This window comes from Arachis stenosperma, chromosome 9 (genome assembly GCF_014773155.1).
Source record: "Arachis stenosperma cultivar V10309 chromosome 9, arast.V10309.gnm1.PFL2, whole genome shotgun sequence".
Classification (NCBI taxonomy): Eukaryota; Viridiplantae; Streptophyta; class Magnoliopsida; order Fabales; family Fabaceae; genus Arachis; species Arachis stenosperma.
In genome coordinates, this window is record NC_080385.1 from 24,822,803 (window position 1) to 24,839,471 (window position 16,669).

The 16,669-nt window shown below is 36.3% G+C and overlaps 2 protein-coding genes across 2 annotated transcripts; one reads left to right on the forward strand and one right to left on the reverse strand.

Annotated features, from left to right (window-relative positions):
* Positions 1–1,050: 1,050 nt before the first annotated feature.
* LOC130949261 (secreted RxLR effector protein 161-like) lies at positions 1,051–1,470 on the forward strand. The gene has a single exon (XM_057878031.1). It carries the CDS (start codon positions 1,051–1,053, stop codon positions 1,468–1,470), a length of 420 nt encoding a protein of 139 aa, XP_057734014.1.
* A 10,023-nt stretch (positions 1,471–11,493) lies between these two features.
* On the reverse strand, positions 11,494–12,207 carry LOC130948067 (uncharacterized). The gene has a single exon (XM_057876771.1). It carries the CDS (start codon positions 12,107–12,109, stop codon positions 11,711–11,713), a length of 399 nt encoding a protein of 132 aa, XP_057732754.1. The 5' UTR covers positions 12,110–12,207; the 3' UTR covers positions 11,494–11,710.
* Positions 12,208–16,669: the final 4,462 nt, after the last annotated feature.

Below are 16,669 nucleotides of genomic sequence, written 5' to 3' on the forward strand. Positions count from 1 at the left end.
CACCTGTTAGATGCGAAAATTCCAATTCTGCAGGAGACAACTTGGAATTATCTCCTGCCGCAGCTGAAAACACTGATGCAGAGGCTATTGTTGATCAAGAGGAACCTGAATCCTCAACTCAAACTAGAAGGCCCAGGGAATGGAAGTTTCTGAAAAACTATCTTGAGAAATTCATAATTGGTGATCCTTCCAATAGTATATCAACTAGGTCATCTTTGAAAAGAGCTGAATCCAACAACTTAGCTCTTATATCAAAGATTGAAGCTCAAAACATCTAAGAAGTACTTGCTGATCTATCTTGGGTGTTAGCTATGGAGGAGGAATTGCAGCAGTTTAAGAAAAATCAGGTCTGGATATTAGTGCCTCACTCACATAGAAAGAAAGTCACTGGCACTAAATGGATTTTCAGAAACAAATTGGGTGAAGATGGAACCATTGTCTGAAACAAAGCTAGATTGGTTGTTCAAGGATATGATTAAGAAGAAGGGATTGATTTCGATGAATCATTTGCACCTGTAACTCGAATGGAAGCCATCAGATTGCTCCTTGCATATGCTGCTCATTGTGGCTTCAAGCTATTCCAAATGGATATAAAGTATGATTTCCTCAATGGCATAATAGATAGAGAGGTTTATGTGGCTCAACCACCTGGGTTTGAAAACAAAACGTTTCCTAACCATGTTTTCAAACAAGCCAAAGCCTTATATGGTTTAAGACAGCTCCTAGAGCTTGGTATGAGAGGCTTAGCTCATTTTTATTGAAAAACAACTTTCAAAGAGGAGCCACTGACACCACTCTATTTATTAAGAATTATCATGATCATTTTATTCTTGTGCAAGTTTATGTTGATGATATTATATTTGGTTCGGCTAATGAGGATTTATGTGCAGATTTTGCTAAGCTTCCAATGAATTTGATATGAGCATGATGGGAGAGCTCAACTTCTTTCTAGGCTTGCAAATCAAGCAAACTGCAGAGGGCATATTCATTCATCAAGAAAAATAAGCAAAGGAACTTGTCAAGAAGTTTGGGCTGGAATGTGCTAAGCCAATGGAAACTCCCATGCATCATAATACCAAGCTTGATAAGGATGAACATGTTAGATATGTTGATGAGACACGCTATAGAGGGATGATTGGATCTTTGATGTATCTAACCTCCTCAAGGCCTTATATCATCCAAAATGTTGGAGTATACTCAAGGTTTCAATCAAAGCCTAAGGAATCCCATCTCTCAGCTGTTAATAGGATCATCCGATATGTGCTTGGTACCACTGATTATGGTTTATGGTTTCTTAAGACTGATTTCTTTCAACTAGTGGGTTTCTGTGATGCAGATTTTGCTAGGATAGAATTGATAAAAGAAGTACAAGTGGCATGTGCTGCTTTCTTGGAAAATCACTCATTGTTTGGTCTAGCAAGAAGCAAGCCACAGTGGCACTTTCAACAGCCGAAGCTGAGTATATTGTAGCCTCCTCTTGTTGTTCTCAATTATTATGGCTAAAAACTCAATTAGCTGACTATAAACTGAATGTATCTAATATTCTATTATTTTGTGACAACATGAGTGCTATTAATATTTTCAAAAATCGTATTTTGCACTTAAGAACAAAGTACATTAAAGTTCATTTTCATTCTATAAGAGAACATGTGCAAAATGGAAATTTAGATATTCAGTTTGTTAACTCTGAAGGTCAGCTAGCTGATATTTTCACCAAACCATTGATAGAGGAGAGGTTCTGCAAGTTACAAACTGAACTTGGCATTCTTGCTTCATCTTTGTTTTCTAAATGACTCTGATAATGAGATCTTTTGTGTTTTATCTCATAAATTGCGGTGAGATTTTTTTGACAGATGATAAGTAAACTTCATTAAGTCACTATAAAGCTACTGGATTCAAACATGATCATAATGAATGATGGACCCCAGGTGCTGGAGCAGTTCACGACATATGGGCTTTCTTTACTGAATCCATTGGGCCCATTTCATTGTTGCTTTCTCACATTTTTGGCAGTAAGTTTTACACTCTTTTTGGGCCTCATTTTAATTTTTTTTAAATCCACTTTTTGTTTTTCTTTTGTCTTTTGTTTTAAATGTACAAAAGTTATAGCTGTAACTTTCAAGGGTTTTTCAAATTTTTTTAAAGCTTTCATTTTTATCTGTTTTCAAGGTGCAACCTTTACACTCTCCCACGCCTATATTAACTTCCTACTACATACATCCTTTCACACTCTTCTCTAATTCTTCATCTTCTGCAACCAAGTGCTCTATAAATATGGCACGAAAGAAGAGAGCTGTCCACAGAGGCTCTCATAGTGGCACCCATCATTCTGATCACACACACTCTTCTCCATCACAATCTTCCACTCATTCATCACCTCCATCACCACCAAACCTTTCTCCTAACATGGCCCGCACTAAGACCACTGCTCGCCGCCCTGACGTTGCTCCTCGCCCGAATCATCCTCCTCCTCCAAATACCTCTCAGCCAAGTTCATCCAAACCCAGTTCCTCCAGAGGTAAGAGGCCTCTTCACGAAGACGAAGAGAATCCCCCCACTCAGACTCGCCATACTCGCGGTACAGTCATTAACTTTCATCTTCGTCCTGTTGCTAAACCTAGACTCTCAAATCCTATTGCTTACAAGTCCTTTTATACTGATTTTTTCAATGAGTCCTTTGATCATTGTCATTTTCAGTCTCCCATGAACTACCTGTTTTTCTGCAAAGATGTTCACAAGTGTACTCTCTGTCCCTCTAAGCTTGTCAATCTAGACAAACTCCGTAGAAAAAGTTTGAACTTTACCCCATTGTTTACATGTCAAGGTTGGACACCCATCCTGTCCATCAAAGAGAAAATATACCCTGATTTGGTAAAGCAGTTCTATAGCAACCTGTCCTACAAAGAAGGGAGAATTGCTTCTTTTGTTAAAGAAAAAGTGATCATTCTTGACAAATATCACCTAGGCAAAGCCCTAGATTATTAGGACCGAGGACCTGATGTCTACACATCGGGTAAGTGGGACGAGACACTTAATGTTTCTTACTTTGATGCCTTAAGCACTGTCTGCATCAATATCCCTCTCCTAGAAGGTAACACTCCTACTCATAAGTCTTTTGGTCTAGTCCATGCCCAACTAGATAGGATTGTAAACCACATCATTTTGCCTCAGAGCGGCTCTTTTCAACACGTCTCATTTTGTGACACACTAGTTTTGTATGCACTTCTTTCAAAAATTCCCATTTCTTTTGCTTACTTGCTTGTGAGACATATGCATGCTTGTGTCAGTACCAAAAATACTTTACCCTATGGCATGCTTCTTACAAAAAATTTTCAATATTACAATGTTAATTTTGGGACTGAAATTGCAAAAGATTGTAACTCATATATCAAAGGGTGTGGTACAGTAAAGAAAATAGCTCCCAGGTGTCACCAAACTGATGACAGCACTGATGTTCCCTCTATTGATGAGGATCATCTGATCCCTCCTTCCACCTCCACCACAATCAAGGTCATGACCCGCATTCTGAAGAATGTGCTTGAAGAATTCATCAATTTGACAGACCTTCTTCTCACTCATGATGTCGAGTGCAAAAGGAACCAAGTTTTGGAGGATAATGCTCCCAAGAAAACCAAGGGGAGGATTCGGATTCTGAGGGACTTTGTGGAGGATGTCGAGGTTGGCCTCACAACCTCTGACAATAAAGGGGAGGACGATGGAACCTCCGATGAATCCAACTCTGATGCCTAGCTCCTTTTATCTCATCTGTGATTATGACTCAATTTACTTTTGAACTTATTTGTTTGGATGACTGTAAAGACCTTAACTACACTGCTACTTATACTCTATGCACCAGCCACTAACAAATTTTGTGCAGGTTTTTCCTTTCCTCCCTTGATGACAAAAGGGGGAAAAAAGAAAAGGAATGTTAGCTTTGGCTTAGGGGTTAATAGTGATAGTTAAGAACAATGATGCTTTGTGGTGCTATAATTAACTTAATTTGTCATGTGCTGTGTATCATGCCTAGAGTTAATTGCTCTGTGTCATTATTACTATGATATATTGCTTTGAAATATTGGTCTTGGCTATTTTTAAGCTTTGTCTAGATGTACGCCATGATCAAGGGGGAGTAATCCTAGCATTGAGGGGGAGCAACTCACAATCCAAATGTCATCAAAGGGAAGTGTTCTTAACTCATTCAAATTAGATTTTAATTTCCCTATTTTATCATGTTTATCATCAAGGGGGAGATTGTTAAGTCTAAGTTGATTTTGGGTTTACAAATGATGACAAACATTTCTTTGGGTTGAAAGCCTAATGCTGTTTAATGGGTGTTTTAATTATTGTAGGCCCAATTATTCAAGATTCATGCTACACCAGCCCAAACCAGCATAAGCTCCTTAATGCTCATTTGCTCCTTAGTGCTCCAAGTAAAATAAACAAGCCCAATGCCTCTCAAAGCACCGTTCAGCACATTGAATGAATATGTCTTGCTAAATGTTATAAGAGGATAGCTATATCAAGAAAGGACAGGTGTGGCCCTGTAAAAGCAAGAAAGGACACTAGGACACCCACTAACTCTAGGACATCAGCAGAGCACCACTATGGATCATGGTTGAGCAAAATACAAACGAGCAAAGAGAAAATAGCAGCAACAGCAGGAAAATGGAGAAAATGAAAAAGGAGTGCATGCCAAGAAAGAAAGAAAAGAAAAAAGGACCACAGATGTAGTGGTCGAGCGCCTCATCCAGCAGAGGTAGTGGAGCATGATGAAGAAGTACTACATGCTAGCTGTAACAGCTCCAACGGACAGCAAGGACAAGCAAAAGGAAGATGCAACAATGAAGCAAATTTGAAGATATATAAGAAGCTTCATTCCATTATTTCAGAGCAAGAAAAAGAGAGCACACACTCAGAGCACCATCTCTAACACAGAGTTGGAATCTTTTTCTTCTACTCAAGCTTAATTTCTGATCTTTTTGTTATGGCTATCTTGTGTCATTTTTTGTTTTGAGAAATGGCTAACTTGTGAGGTTGAAAATCCAAAGAGTGAAAAGGCAAGAGTGATGCAAAAGAGCCACTGATTTCTGATGTAATTTGGGTGTATGAACTAGGATTAGTTCCCCTTCCTAGTTGGGACAGCACTATAGAAAGCTAAGCTTTGGTGGTGAAAGCTTAGGGGGTATATACTAGTTGAATTAGGGAGTAATTCAATAGTATTTGTGTATGTAATCTGTGAATGATTAGTGAAAATTCCACCATAGTTTGTGGTGGAGACTGGACGTAGGATTCATTGCACAAAGAATCCGAACCAGCATACATGCTAGTCTTCATCTTCTCTTCCATACTCTTTACTGGTTCAACGTATGAGATAAAATGAAATAATTTCCTGCAACTCGAGCTACTGCTGAAATAGAGTTTGAAGCTCTAAGTTTTAAGCCAACTTGATTTAACCCCCCTTCTCAAGTTCAACTAGATCCATCACATTCAATATTTTATTTTTAGCTATAATATCAATAAAATTAGAAGTTGATAATTTAGGTTTAAGAAATTTAATTTCAGCTTTTAAAACTCATTTTTTCAGTTTTTAAATCCTTAAAAAAAATTTGTCAGCATCATAATTCACTTTTTAAATCTTTATTTTCTTTCTTATATTGATTATATTTAAAAAGAAGTCTACTAGAGTTTTCAATTAAATTATAAATGATTCCATATAATTCATTAGTTGTGAGATTAGAGTAATTTACCTCCACTTGCTTGTCATTAGCCATTAGACAAAGGTAAGCTCTTTGTTCATTTTTCTTAATCATTTTTGAGATTTTTTTTATGATGTCATTAGTACTTTTTTTTTTTGCTTTCATCTCTCTTTTTGGTAGAGGATATTCAAATTTAAAATGCACTTATTCCTTACAATAATGGCATATTAACTTTCTCAGTTCTTTTTTATCTTTCCTAATGATGAAGAATCAGATTTCTGTCTTTTCTTTGTATTAGACTTCTCAATCACATTTTAAAAAGAATCCAATCTCATCATCTTCGGACAAGTTTTCTTCTATTTCTTTTGCTTTGGTTTTAATTTTGGACTTTAATGCTATTATTTTCTTCCGTTATCGATTTTTAAGTATGTTAGTTGTTTCATAAGTCATCAGTAGCTCCTTTCTCAATTTATCATAGGTTATATTGTTGAGATTATTCTTCTATTAAACAACAGTGCTTTTTATCTTCCATTACTTAGTGAGATTTTTTAAAATTTTTCTTATAAGTTCTTTTTTAGAGAAATATTTTTCCACGAGGTCTAAATTGTTGATTATTATGGAGAACCTTTTAAACATTGCATTATCTGGTCTCTAATATAGAGGCCGAAATTTTTTTTGTCTTCGACCTTTTTTTGCCTATAAAATGATCCTAAAGATTTAACTTAGTTTTAAAATCCTCCTTCAGACCAAAATACCCCTTCTCCTTCTTCTCCAAAATCAAGTAGGAGCAGAACCAAAACCAGAAATAACAAAAAATAAAATAATGTAATAAACATTAAAAAATAGATAATGAATGAAAAAATCTATATAATGAAACAAAAAAATAATGTAATCAAGCAGAAGCAGAAGCAGGAGTATGAACGAGAAAGAGCAGAAGTAACCAGAAACAACAATAATCAGAAATCAACAACATAATAGAAGTAAAAGCAGAAGAAGAATGGAAGCAGAAGTAGAAGAAGAATGGAAGCAGAAGCTGATGACCCATTCGAACCACCCTCCTTTCTCTTTTCTTCTTCCTCTCTTCTTTTATCTTCTCCTCTGTTCACTGTCCCTGGCCGATCCGACGTCACAGCGCCGCTACCCTTTTCTTCTTCTCTCTTCGCACTACCCTAGCGACACCGTCACAGCGCGAATACCTCTTCTCCTCCCTCGACTCACCTCCAGTTCGCACTATCTTTTTTGAGCTCCACTATCACTGTCGGCCTCTTCTCCACCCACCATCATAAAACCACCGAAGCCTTCCCCTATTCTTGCTTCGAACCAGAACCCACCGCCATCGAGCACCTCCGCTGAGCCCAGAGGAGTGGATTTCCTTCTCCTTTTGTTCCCCACCTTCCCTTTTCCCTCTTTTTCTCTGAACCCCTCCCCCTACGTGATCCCTTCTCCTGTTCCTCAGCCCTTTAACCCGTTTTTTTTTTAATTAGGCGTAATTTGGTAATAAAAATTAAAATTTTGGTAAAAATGACGATTTTAAAACTAAGTTAAACTTTCGGAATAATTTTGTTGGTAAAACAAAGGCCGGAGGCGCAAAAAAATTTCAACCTCTATATTAGGGACAAAAATTGTACTTAAACCTGTTTATTAGTTTATTGGTTTGTTAATGGGTTCAGTCAAACTTACTTCGAACTATAAGGGCTTGTTTGGGTGGGTTTTTAAGAAAATATCTTTTTTCGAGTTATCTTTTTTAAAAGATTTTATAGAAAAGTAAAAGTAATTTTATGTTTGGGTATCTCATGTAAAAAGATCTTTTTATCTATCAATTATGCTTGGGTATAACAATATAAAAATACTTTTTGCTTATTTATTATATGAAAAATATCTTTTTTTTAAGAAGAAAAGATCTTTTAAAAAAAGATGTAAATTATAGCTTCTCAAAAAAGATAATTTTTTTTATTTTTTTAGTACTTTTATTTTTACTACTAAAAATTTTTCAAATACGCTAAAAAATAAAAAAAAATATTTTTTATTAAAAATTTTTTTATTAAGATAATAGCACCCAAATAATCAACCAAGTATTCTTACTAATTTCTGACCGAACGCATTTTAAAGACTTGTTCGTATACCCTTAACCATATAGAAAATAAATAATGGATGAAGACCCACATTAATTTTTCTTAACATTAAGTAATATAGTCAACGAACATTAGTAAATAACAAAATAATGTATGAAGCACGGTTTTTCTTTATTTGATTTTTATTTCATTTTATCCTTAATTGACTTATAGCCATTCATATGAATTTTACGGTCAACTGCCAACCTAAGGAGATAAGCAGGGGTTGGGAAATATATTAAAAATATTAAAAAATCTAAACAAAAGAAAAAACAATAAAGAAGAGGTCAAAATATAAGATGTTGTAGACGATAGATTTTTAAATAAAGTCAAAACAAGAGTAGACGGATTAACAGTCTTAATCTAAATAAGTCGAAGAAATTCTATTTAGTATGAACTGACTGATCCACTTTTCGATCAAAAGGATTGTTGATATCAATAACTTGAAAAGAAATTTCTTTTTGAAACTGCTTTGACTGTAATATATTAGAAAAAATAAAAAAATTATAAGTATAAGGTGAAATTTTTGAATTACGACAAACATCATTAAGTATATACTTTTAAAATTGCAGGTCGAACTTTTTGAAGTTTTAGTGTTTCAACTCACGTCAAAATATCAAGAGGACCATGCTTCTTTGAGGTAAGGATTGCACCACTCAACCTTTCTCTACATCGACCTTCCTCTTATTTGGTTTGTTTTTTGGGAGATGCGTCTTCATCGATATGTCAGCTTTCCTCAATTGGTTGTAGGTCAATAGCAATTTGAGTGATAGATGTCTGTTGAGTAATTGAAGAAATCAAAATGGTAAGGCAAGTTGAATGATGCTTGCGAAGTATTTGAAAAGAAATCGAAGATTTTTTTATATACTCACCTTTGATTTTCTTTGATGCTATCTATACAATAGGAAAAACTAGATTTAAGAGAGCTTGATCAACAAATCTGAATGAGCAAAAAAGTACTTTAACCACCATTCATAAAGACCAGGAGTCAACATAAAACTACGATTGATATTTAGATACTGGTATTGAGTCGACATCTTTTAGTAATTTATCTATGACATCTTGTCAAATTCTTCGGTTTGTGACATCTCATGGTGAATCATTTGGGCTTTAGGGTCGACAGACAGAGGAGAAAGCAAGGCTTGGACTAAGACAAACTGTCGGGCTATATACTGGAGAGAATAAATGACTAATTTCTTTTTAAGAGCACAGGATGAGTGATGAGGTAAGCCAATAGGAAGGATTTGAGGAGTTAAGATTCTAGCCCACATATCATCGACCATTGCTTGATTCTCTGGCTGAGTGCTAGTAAAAGAGTTAAGGCATGAAATAACATTGGGTTGAAATGAGAATGTGTTTGGTAAATAAGAAACAATGTGGTTTTTTATGTCGAACATAATCCTAACAAAGTGTCGAAAAGCACCAATGGGAGACATGATCTTTGGCCTCTCCAAAAAAATTGAGAAAGATGAATACCATCAATTAGAGTGTTGGAAATTTTAGAATCAGAGGCTGTGAGTCAAGGTTCAAGAACAATTTTGAGCCACAAATTTACAACCAAAAAGGGACTAAAAGGGTTTATCGAAGGATCTCCTTGTCGAATTTCACCAACAATCAAAGAAAGTGTTTCATAAAGCTTAGTCAAAATCAATGCAAGAAGATTGATGAGTTTTTTTGTGATGAATCATAATGGCTAGGGGTAAGTAGTTGTTATTTTGAATTTGGACTGATTTTGAGCAGAAAACAAAAGAGTTGAGTCAAAGTAAGAGAAAAACTACATGTTCACTATCATAAATAGAATCTTTATTGGAGCCCATGTTATTCTGAATAAAGCTCAATATAAAATTTGAGTTGAAATTAATGTCAAAATCATGTTTAGGATAATTGGTCGATCATGACATGAATTCACCATCGATTGGTAAACCGGTCAGGATCGAAATGTTCATTAGAGTCGGACCCATCATACCATAAGAAAAATAAAAGTTATTAGTGACGGGACACCAAAAGTACAGACTAGCTCTTAGTAAAGGAGCAGTATCAAAAAGGTCAGAGGTAGCTAATTCTAAGGTATGTACTATATTTAGAGCTTTTCAAATAGGTTTATACACAGGTGCAAGTTGAGACATCCAGGTCAAAAAAAAAGAACTCAAATTTCTAGAGGGAGCAGTTCTAAATACTTGACCAACAAAGTATGAAGCATTGACATTCTTGCAGAAAATCAATATTAAATACTTTGGGACGATAGAAAAAAAAGAAGAAATAGACTCAATCTGTTCTTGGATTGCCAAAGGGCCTAAGAAAGAATGTAATATTCCATTTACTAAAAATGACAGAAATACCTAGTGGCGCCAGAGATCAGAGGTCTCCGCATTTGAGTTTAAGGCTTTCAAAATTCCATTTTCATTGTAGAACTGCACCACTTCAACTAGTAATGGAGGAGGACGAATGACTTTATCACCTTCTTCGCGAGAATGAAAAGCAGTAGCCATGATTGCGGAAGAAGAGGAAGCAACGGTAATAGCCGGCATAAAACTCGAGTGAGACATGGAGTGGAAGCTATGGAAGATGCGTCATTCAAAGAAGAAAGAAAGATTAGGGTGTTGAAGTTTTGAAAATTGGCGATAATTTGATTGCAAAAGTAATAATTGAGTGAGGAGTACTCAATTCAAGAAATGGCTCACTAAATCCTAGAAAACATCATGTGTTCTCAGAAAAGCGCGTGTCATTTTAAATGATGTAACTGTCCGTTTAGATTTGAGAATTTGAAAAAGCTGCACATGTTTGGCATGAGAAATATTAAAACTTGTAATTTTGAATAGAATAACAAATTTTAAAGGGACAATTTGTTGGTACATAAAATGAATTTTTTTCGACATAAGGGTGTTTCGACTGCCAACATTTTCAACTACAGAAGCAATGATTTCGATTATAAGAAACAAAAACAGGCAAGTTGAAGCCGAAGAAAGACGGTGCAAAAAATGTCGCAATTGAAAGGTAAAATTTTCTTGAGCATCAAGGCTTGTTGTTCGACTTTCAAGTTAAGTGGAAAATGTAGGTGCAAAGTTTGAGGAACAATCTAAAGAAAACATAGAATTTGAAGACCAAAAAAGACGTAGGTGTCAAAACTTGAGGTCAAGATTCTTCGTGGTTAAGACAAAGTCATGGTTGAGAAAAAGGAGGAAGTAAAATAGTAGATAACATGCTCCATAACAAGTCAATCTCCATGGTCTATAAATAGTAAAAATTTAGAAGAGCATGAAAATTTCAATCAAGGACACTAGATCATCACATAAACTTATAAAGTTTTCAATCTCAGTAATGTAACAAAAAAATATAAAATGCAAGTGCATGTGACTGTTGAAAATCTATTTTTATTTACTTTTCTTTTATCTTCTTTTTTTATTTCTTTTAATTTATTTGTTTTACGTATTTTATTTTTTACTTCTATTCTTCAAAGATTTTACTTGCTTTCAATTTTTAAGATTTATTTATTTATTTACAATTTTTTATTATTTGTCACTATTTAAGTACCTTATACATTTTAATACAAATGCTAAATAATTTATGAGTCAAACTTACTCTTTTTTTAAAAAAATTGTATTTACTCCCTAAATTGAGATTTTGATACAAACTCAATTCAATATTGTGTTGAAATATACCAAAAATCGGATGAAATCATTTGCGAATAAAAAAAAGTAAATAATCAAATAAACTACTCGTGATTAATCAAGCCTGCGTTGCTTTCATAGCAATTTAAGGCTACGAGTATATATATATAGCATATGTACAATATTTTATGATATGACTACGATAGCTGGACTAACTGAAATGACCCTAAACCTAAGGTCGATGGTGATGAATCATACATATAAATTAAATAAAAAGAAGAATATCGCAAGTAAATTAGAGAGTCAGTTTGAGGTCAAGAGGACGATCCTGTTGGCGTTGTTCCTTCTTCCCTTTTCTGGCGTCGGTAACGGTATCACATCGAACAGGGTTGGGAAAAACCGAAGGGGGCTTTCTGAATTCAATCTCAGTTGTAAAATCCTGCAGCTCAAAAGAATCCTCTGCAGTAGTAGTAGTCGTCGTCTTGGCCTTCTTATTAATACCATCGTCATTGCTGGTCTTCATCTTTTTCACGTTCCTCTCGTGCTTCTCCATCTCCTTCAACTCGCTCTTTCGTCGATCTCGAGCGTCTCGGAATCTCCGCAGCAAAGAGTAAAATTTCTCCATCTTGGCCTCATCTCCTGAATCATCGTCGTCATGAACATTTGTAACTACCCCTCTCTTTTTGTGTTCCATATCCTTTGAGAAAAAGAAAAACAGAGAAAAATCAAAGAAGAAAGAAAGAAGAGAGGGTCTTATTTAGTGGTGGAATTGGAATTAGAGTTGCGTGTTTTTTAATAGAGGAAGTTTGGGATGAGTGGCATCTTATAAGGGAGGCATACAGCTAAGCGAATCGGTTGGTTGGACTCGTAAAATCAACGGACAATTTTGTTCGGTGACGTTAAGTTGCTGACGTCACTGGCTATAGCTTAAGCTGCTTGCGTGAGCGGTGGCATTATTTGACTTGTGGGCAACAAACGACAACTTACAACACATGGTTAATTCACATAACCACCGACCCCCCTTACCAAATACTTGTGCTACACAACCTCTTTTTGGTTTAAGGTAAATGTTACGGTGTTTAAAGAGTAATGTCTATTTATTAAAAAATATTAAAAATTATTCTTTAATTTAAAAAATATAAGAGTAAATTATTTTAAAAAATTAAAATTTATTATAAAAAATAAATTAGGTAAAAGTTAGACAATAATTAATAGATACTATAAAATTGACTTTTTTTGAATTTAAAATTTAACTCCAGTTATCTATTGTGAAATTAAGAGTTTTAAATTAACTGGTTAAATTAGTTTTTTTTCCACTGTTTTTTTATTTAGTTTTGATATTTTTTTTGTCTTAAACCCGGTTGAATTGGTTGATTTATTCTTATTTTCAAAACCATGGTGTTACATTATTACTTCTCTTAATAAATGAATAAATAAATCATAAAAATAAATCTTACCCTCTAATTTTCATTTGACGGCTAAAACAAATTTAGATATGGCAGATAATTATATTTATATGTAATATCTATCTAAATATAAGTTTTGTAAGTGGTTTAGTTGATATGGGATGAGAAGTGTTGGTGGGTTCCAATTCAAGTGAGGTAGGTTTATAGTATAAGAATTTAATTTTTTGAGCTTTTTGTAGCTGAAATTTATAAAATTCGAGAAACACGGTTCATCTCGTTTTAATGAGACGGACTCATAATAATAATAATAATAATAATAATAATAATAATAATAATAAATTTATTAAAATATTATTTTTTATATAAGAGCTATAAGAGCTTAACTGTCTTTAGCTGTTATAAGAGCTACTTGATGTAACTGTTATCTATACCTGTTCATACCCTGGGTCGAGCTGTTCGATCCGGGATGTTCTACAGACAAAGCGACCGACCTCTTTAGGACAAGACAACCCGACCTCTTCTCAAAGAGCTCGGCCAAGTCACAGGAAAGCCCAAACAAAGGGCCCAAACAGAGGAACACGTCCCAAATCCAAGGGCAGCCCAAGCCCGTAGAGATAAAGACGGTTCCCTTAAAAGATAAAGATGACCTCACTTAAAGATAAGATAAAAATAAGATAAGATAACTAACTTATCTTATCCACAGGAGGCCACATCTCACCATTATAAATACACTAGAGCACCCAGGTATAACTCATATTCTGATTCTACTCAATACCTGCTTAATACCCTTGCTAACTTAAGCATCGGAGTCCCTTGCAGGTACCCCCCACCCTTCGGGGACGAAGGATCAGCACCATCACCAAATCCAACAAGTCGGACACATCAGCTCCGTCCGCTATACACCTGCCGGACACGTCGGCTCCGACCAACACAGAAGATCTCGACCGAGATCGACCTACAGTTTCAGATAACCCCCGGAACATTGGCGCTGTTGCCGGGGAATCTGGAAGTCATCCCATCAACATGGCAGATGACCATGACAACGACCACGATTCAGGTTTGGAAGACAGAACGCCGCATAAAAACGCGGATACTATACACAAAGATACTCCGGAACCCAACGGAGACAAAAATTCATCAAATCCAGGAGTAATAGAAGCGCTTCAAAGTCGATTGGAGCAACTTGAGAAAGAAGCCCAACATCAACGTGAAAAAGAAGAAGATCTACGTCGGGAGATAAGGCGGCGCCGAGAATTAGAAGATAAGCTTATAAAACTCGAAGTTGATCTCAAAACTAAAGCTACTCGACCATCCACAGAGGATAGCTCTCAGAAAGATCAAGATCCATTCACCAGAGAAATTATGAAGACCAAAATTCCAAAAGATTTCAAACTTCCGGATATGACTCTATATGACGGCACCTCGGACCCCAACCATCATCTCAGCAACTTTAGAAGTAGAATGTACCTTACTGATGCCTCAGATGCAGTTCGCTGCAAAGCCTTTCCAACAACTCTCACCAAGACAGCCATTAAATGGTTTGACAACCTACCCCCAAAATCCATCTTGAGTTTCGACGACCTGGCCAAAAAGTTCCTGGCCCGATTCTCCATACAAAAGGACAAAGTCAAACACGCACCTAGCCTACTAGGGATCAAGCAAGGAGATCGAGAGAGCCTTTGCAACTATATGGAAAGATTCAACAAAATATGCATAGACATACAAAGTCTACCAACAGAAGCTGCCATTATGAGCCTCATAAATGGCCTGCGAGAAGGACCATTTAGCCAATCTATATCAAAGAGATACCCAACATCCCTAGACGAAGTACAAGAACGGGCGCAGAAGTACATCAACATGGAGGAAAATTCTCGACTTGGCGAAGCCTCAAGGTCCGGTTCTACCTACCGAGATAAAGAATCCAAGAAAAAGAAAGATCGCTCCGGAGAGAAAATCAAAAAATATCATAACTACACTCCTCTTAGGGTATCCTTGGCAGATGTTTTCAAAGAAGTCTGCCATACTGGTGACGAAATTGCAATAACACTTTTTGCAATCCCGCACAAAACTAACCAGCAAGTGCACTGGGTCGTCCAAGTCAAGGTCCGGTTTCTACCTACCGAGATAAAGAATCCAAGAAAAAGAAAGATCGCTCCGGAGAGAAAATCAAAAAATATCATAACTACACTCCTCTTAGGGTATCCTTGGCAGATGTTTTCAAAGAAGTCTGCCATACTGGTGCACGAAATTGCAATAACACTTTTTGCAATCCCGCACAACTAACCAGCAAGTGCACTGGGTCGTCCAAGTAATACCTTGCGTGAGCAAGGGTCGATCCCACGGAGATTGTCGGCTTGAAGCAAGCTATGGTTATCTTGTAAATCTTAGTCAGGAGATCAGAAATTATCAGGATTGATTGTGAAAAGCAAAAGAACATGTAATGGTTACTTGTATTGCAGTAATGGAGAATAGGTTGAGGTTTGGAGATGCTCCATCTTCTGAATCTCTGCTTTCTTACTGTCTTCTTCATCAAACACGCAAGTCTCCTTCCATGGCAAGCTCGTATAGGGTTTCACTGTTGTCAGCAGCTACCTCCCATCCGCGCAGTGAAAGCTAATGCACGCACTCTGTCACAGGGCTGCCAATCACCGGTTTGGTTCCCTCCTCTACCGGAATAGGATCACTCTTTTGCGTCTGTCACTAACGCCCAGTAGATTACAGGTTTGAAGCACGTCACAGTCATTCAATCATTGAATCCTACTCAGAATACCACAGACAAGGTTTAGACCTTCCGGATTCTCTTGAATGCTGCCATCAGGTCCTGCCTATACCACGAAGGTTCCGATTAAAGAACCCAAGAGATAACTACTCAATCTAAGATAGAACAGAGGTGGTTGTCAGGCACATGTTCATAGTTGAGAATGATGATGATTGTCACGGATCATCACATTCATCCGGGTTAAGAACAAGTATTATCTTGGAATGGAAGCAAGTATGATTGAATAAGAAACAGTAGTAATTGCATTAATCCATCAAGACACAGCAGAGCTCCTCACCCCCAACCATGGGGTTTAGAGACTCATACTGTGGAAGAAAACGTGTAAAATGTCATAAGGTTGCATAAGGTCTGATTACAAAGTCAAAAGGTCCTATATGTAGTAAACTAGTATCCTAAGGTTTACAGAAATGAGTAAATGACAGAAAAATCCACTTCCGGGCCCACTTGGTGTGTGCTTGGGCTGAGCATTGAAGCTTTTTGTGTAGAGACGTTTTCTGGAGTTAAACGCCAGCTTTCATGCCAGTTTGGGCGTTTAACTCCAATTTTTATGCCAGTTCCGGCGTTTAACGCTGGAATTTCTGTAGGTGACTTTGAGCGCCGGTTTGGGCCATCAAATCTTGGGCAAAGTATGGACTATTATATTGCTGGAAAGCCCAGGATGTCTACTTTCCAATGCCGTTGAGAGCGCGCCATTTGGGCTTCTGTAGCTCCAGAAAATCCGCTTCGAGTGTAGGGAGGTCAGAATCCAACAGCATCTGCAGTCCATTTTGGTCTCTGGATCAGATTTTTGCTCAGGACCCTCAATTTCAGTCAGAAAATACCTGAAATCACAGAAAAACACACAAACTCATAGTAAAGTCCAGAAAAGTGAATTTTAATTAAAAACTAATAAAATATACTAAAAACTAACTAAAAGATACCAAAAACCTACTAAAAAATAATGCCAAAAAGCATACAAATTATCCGCTCATCACAACACCAAACTTAAATTGTTGCTTGTCCCAAGCAACTGAAAATCAAAATAGGATAAAAAGAAGAGAATACTATAGACTCCAAAATATCAAAGAAA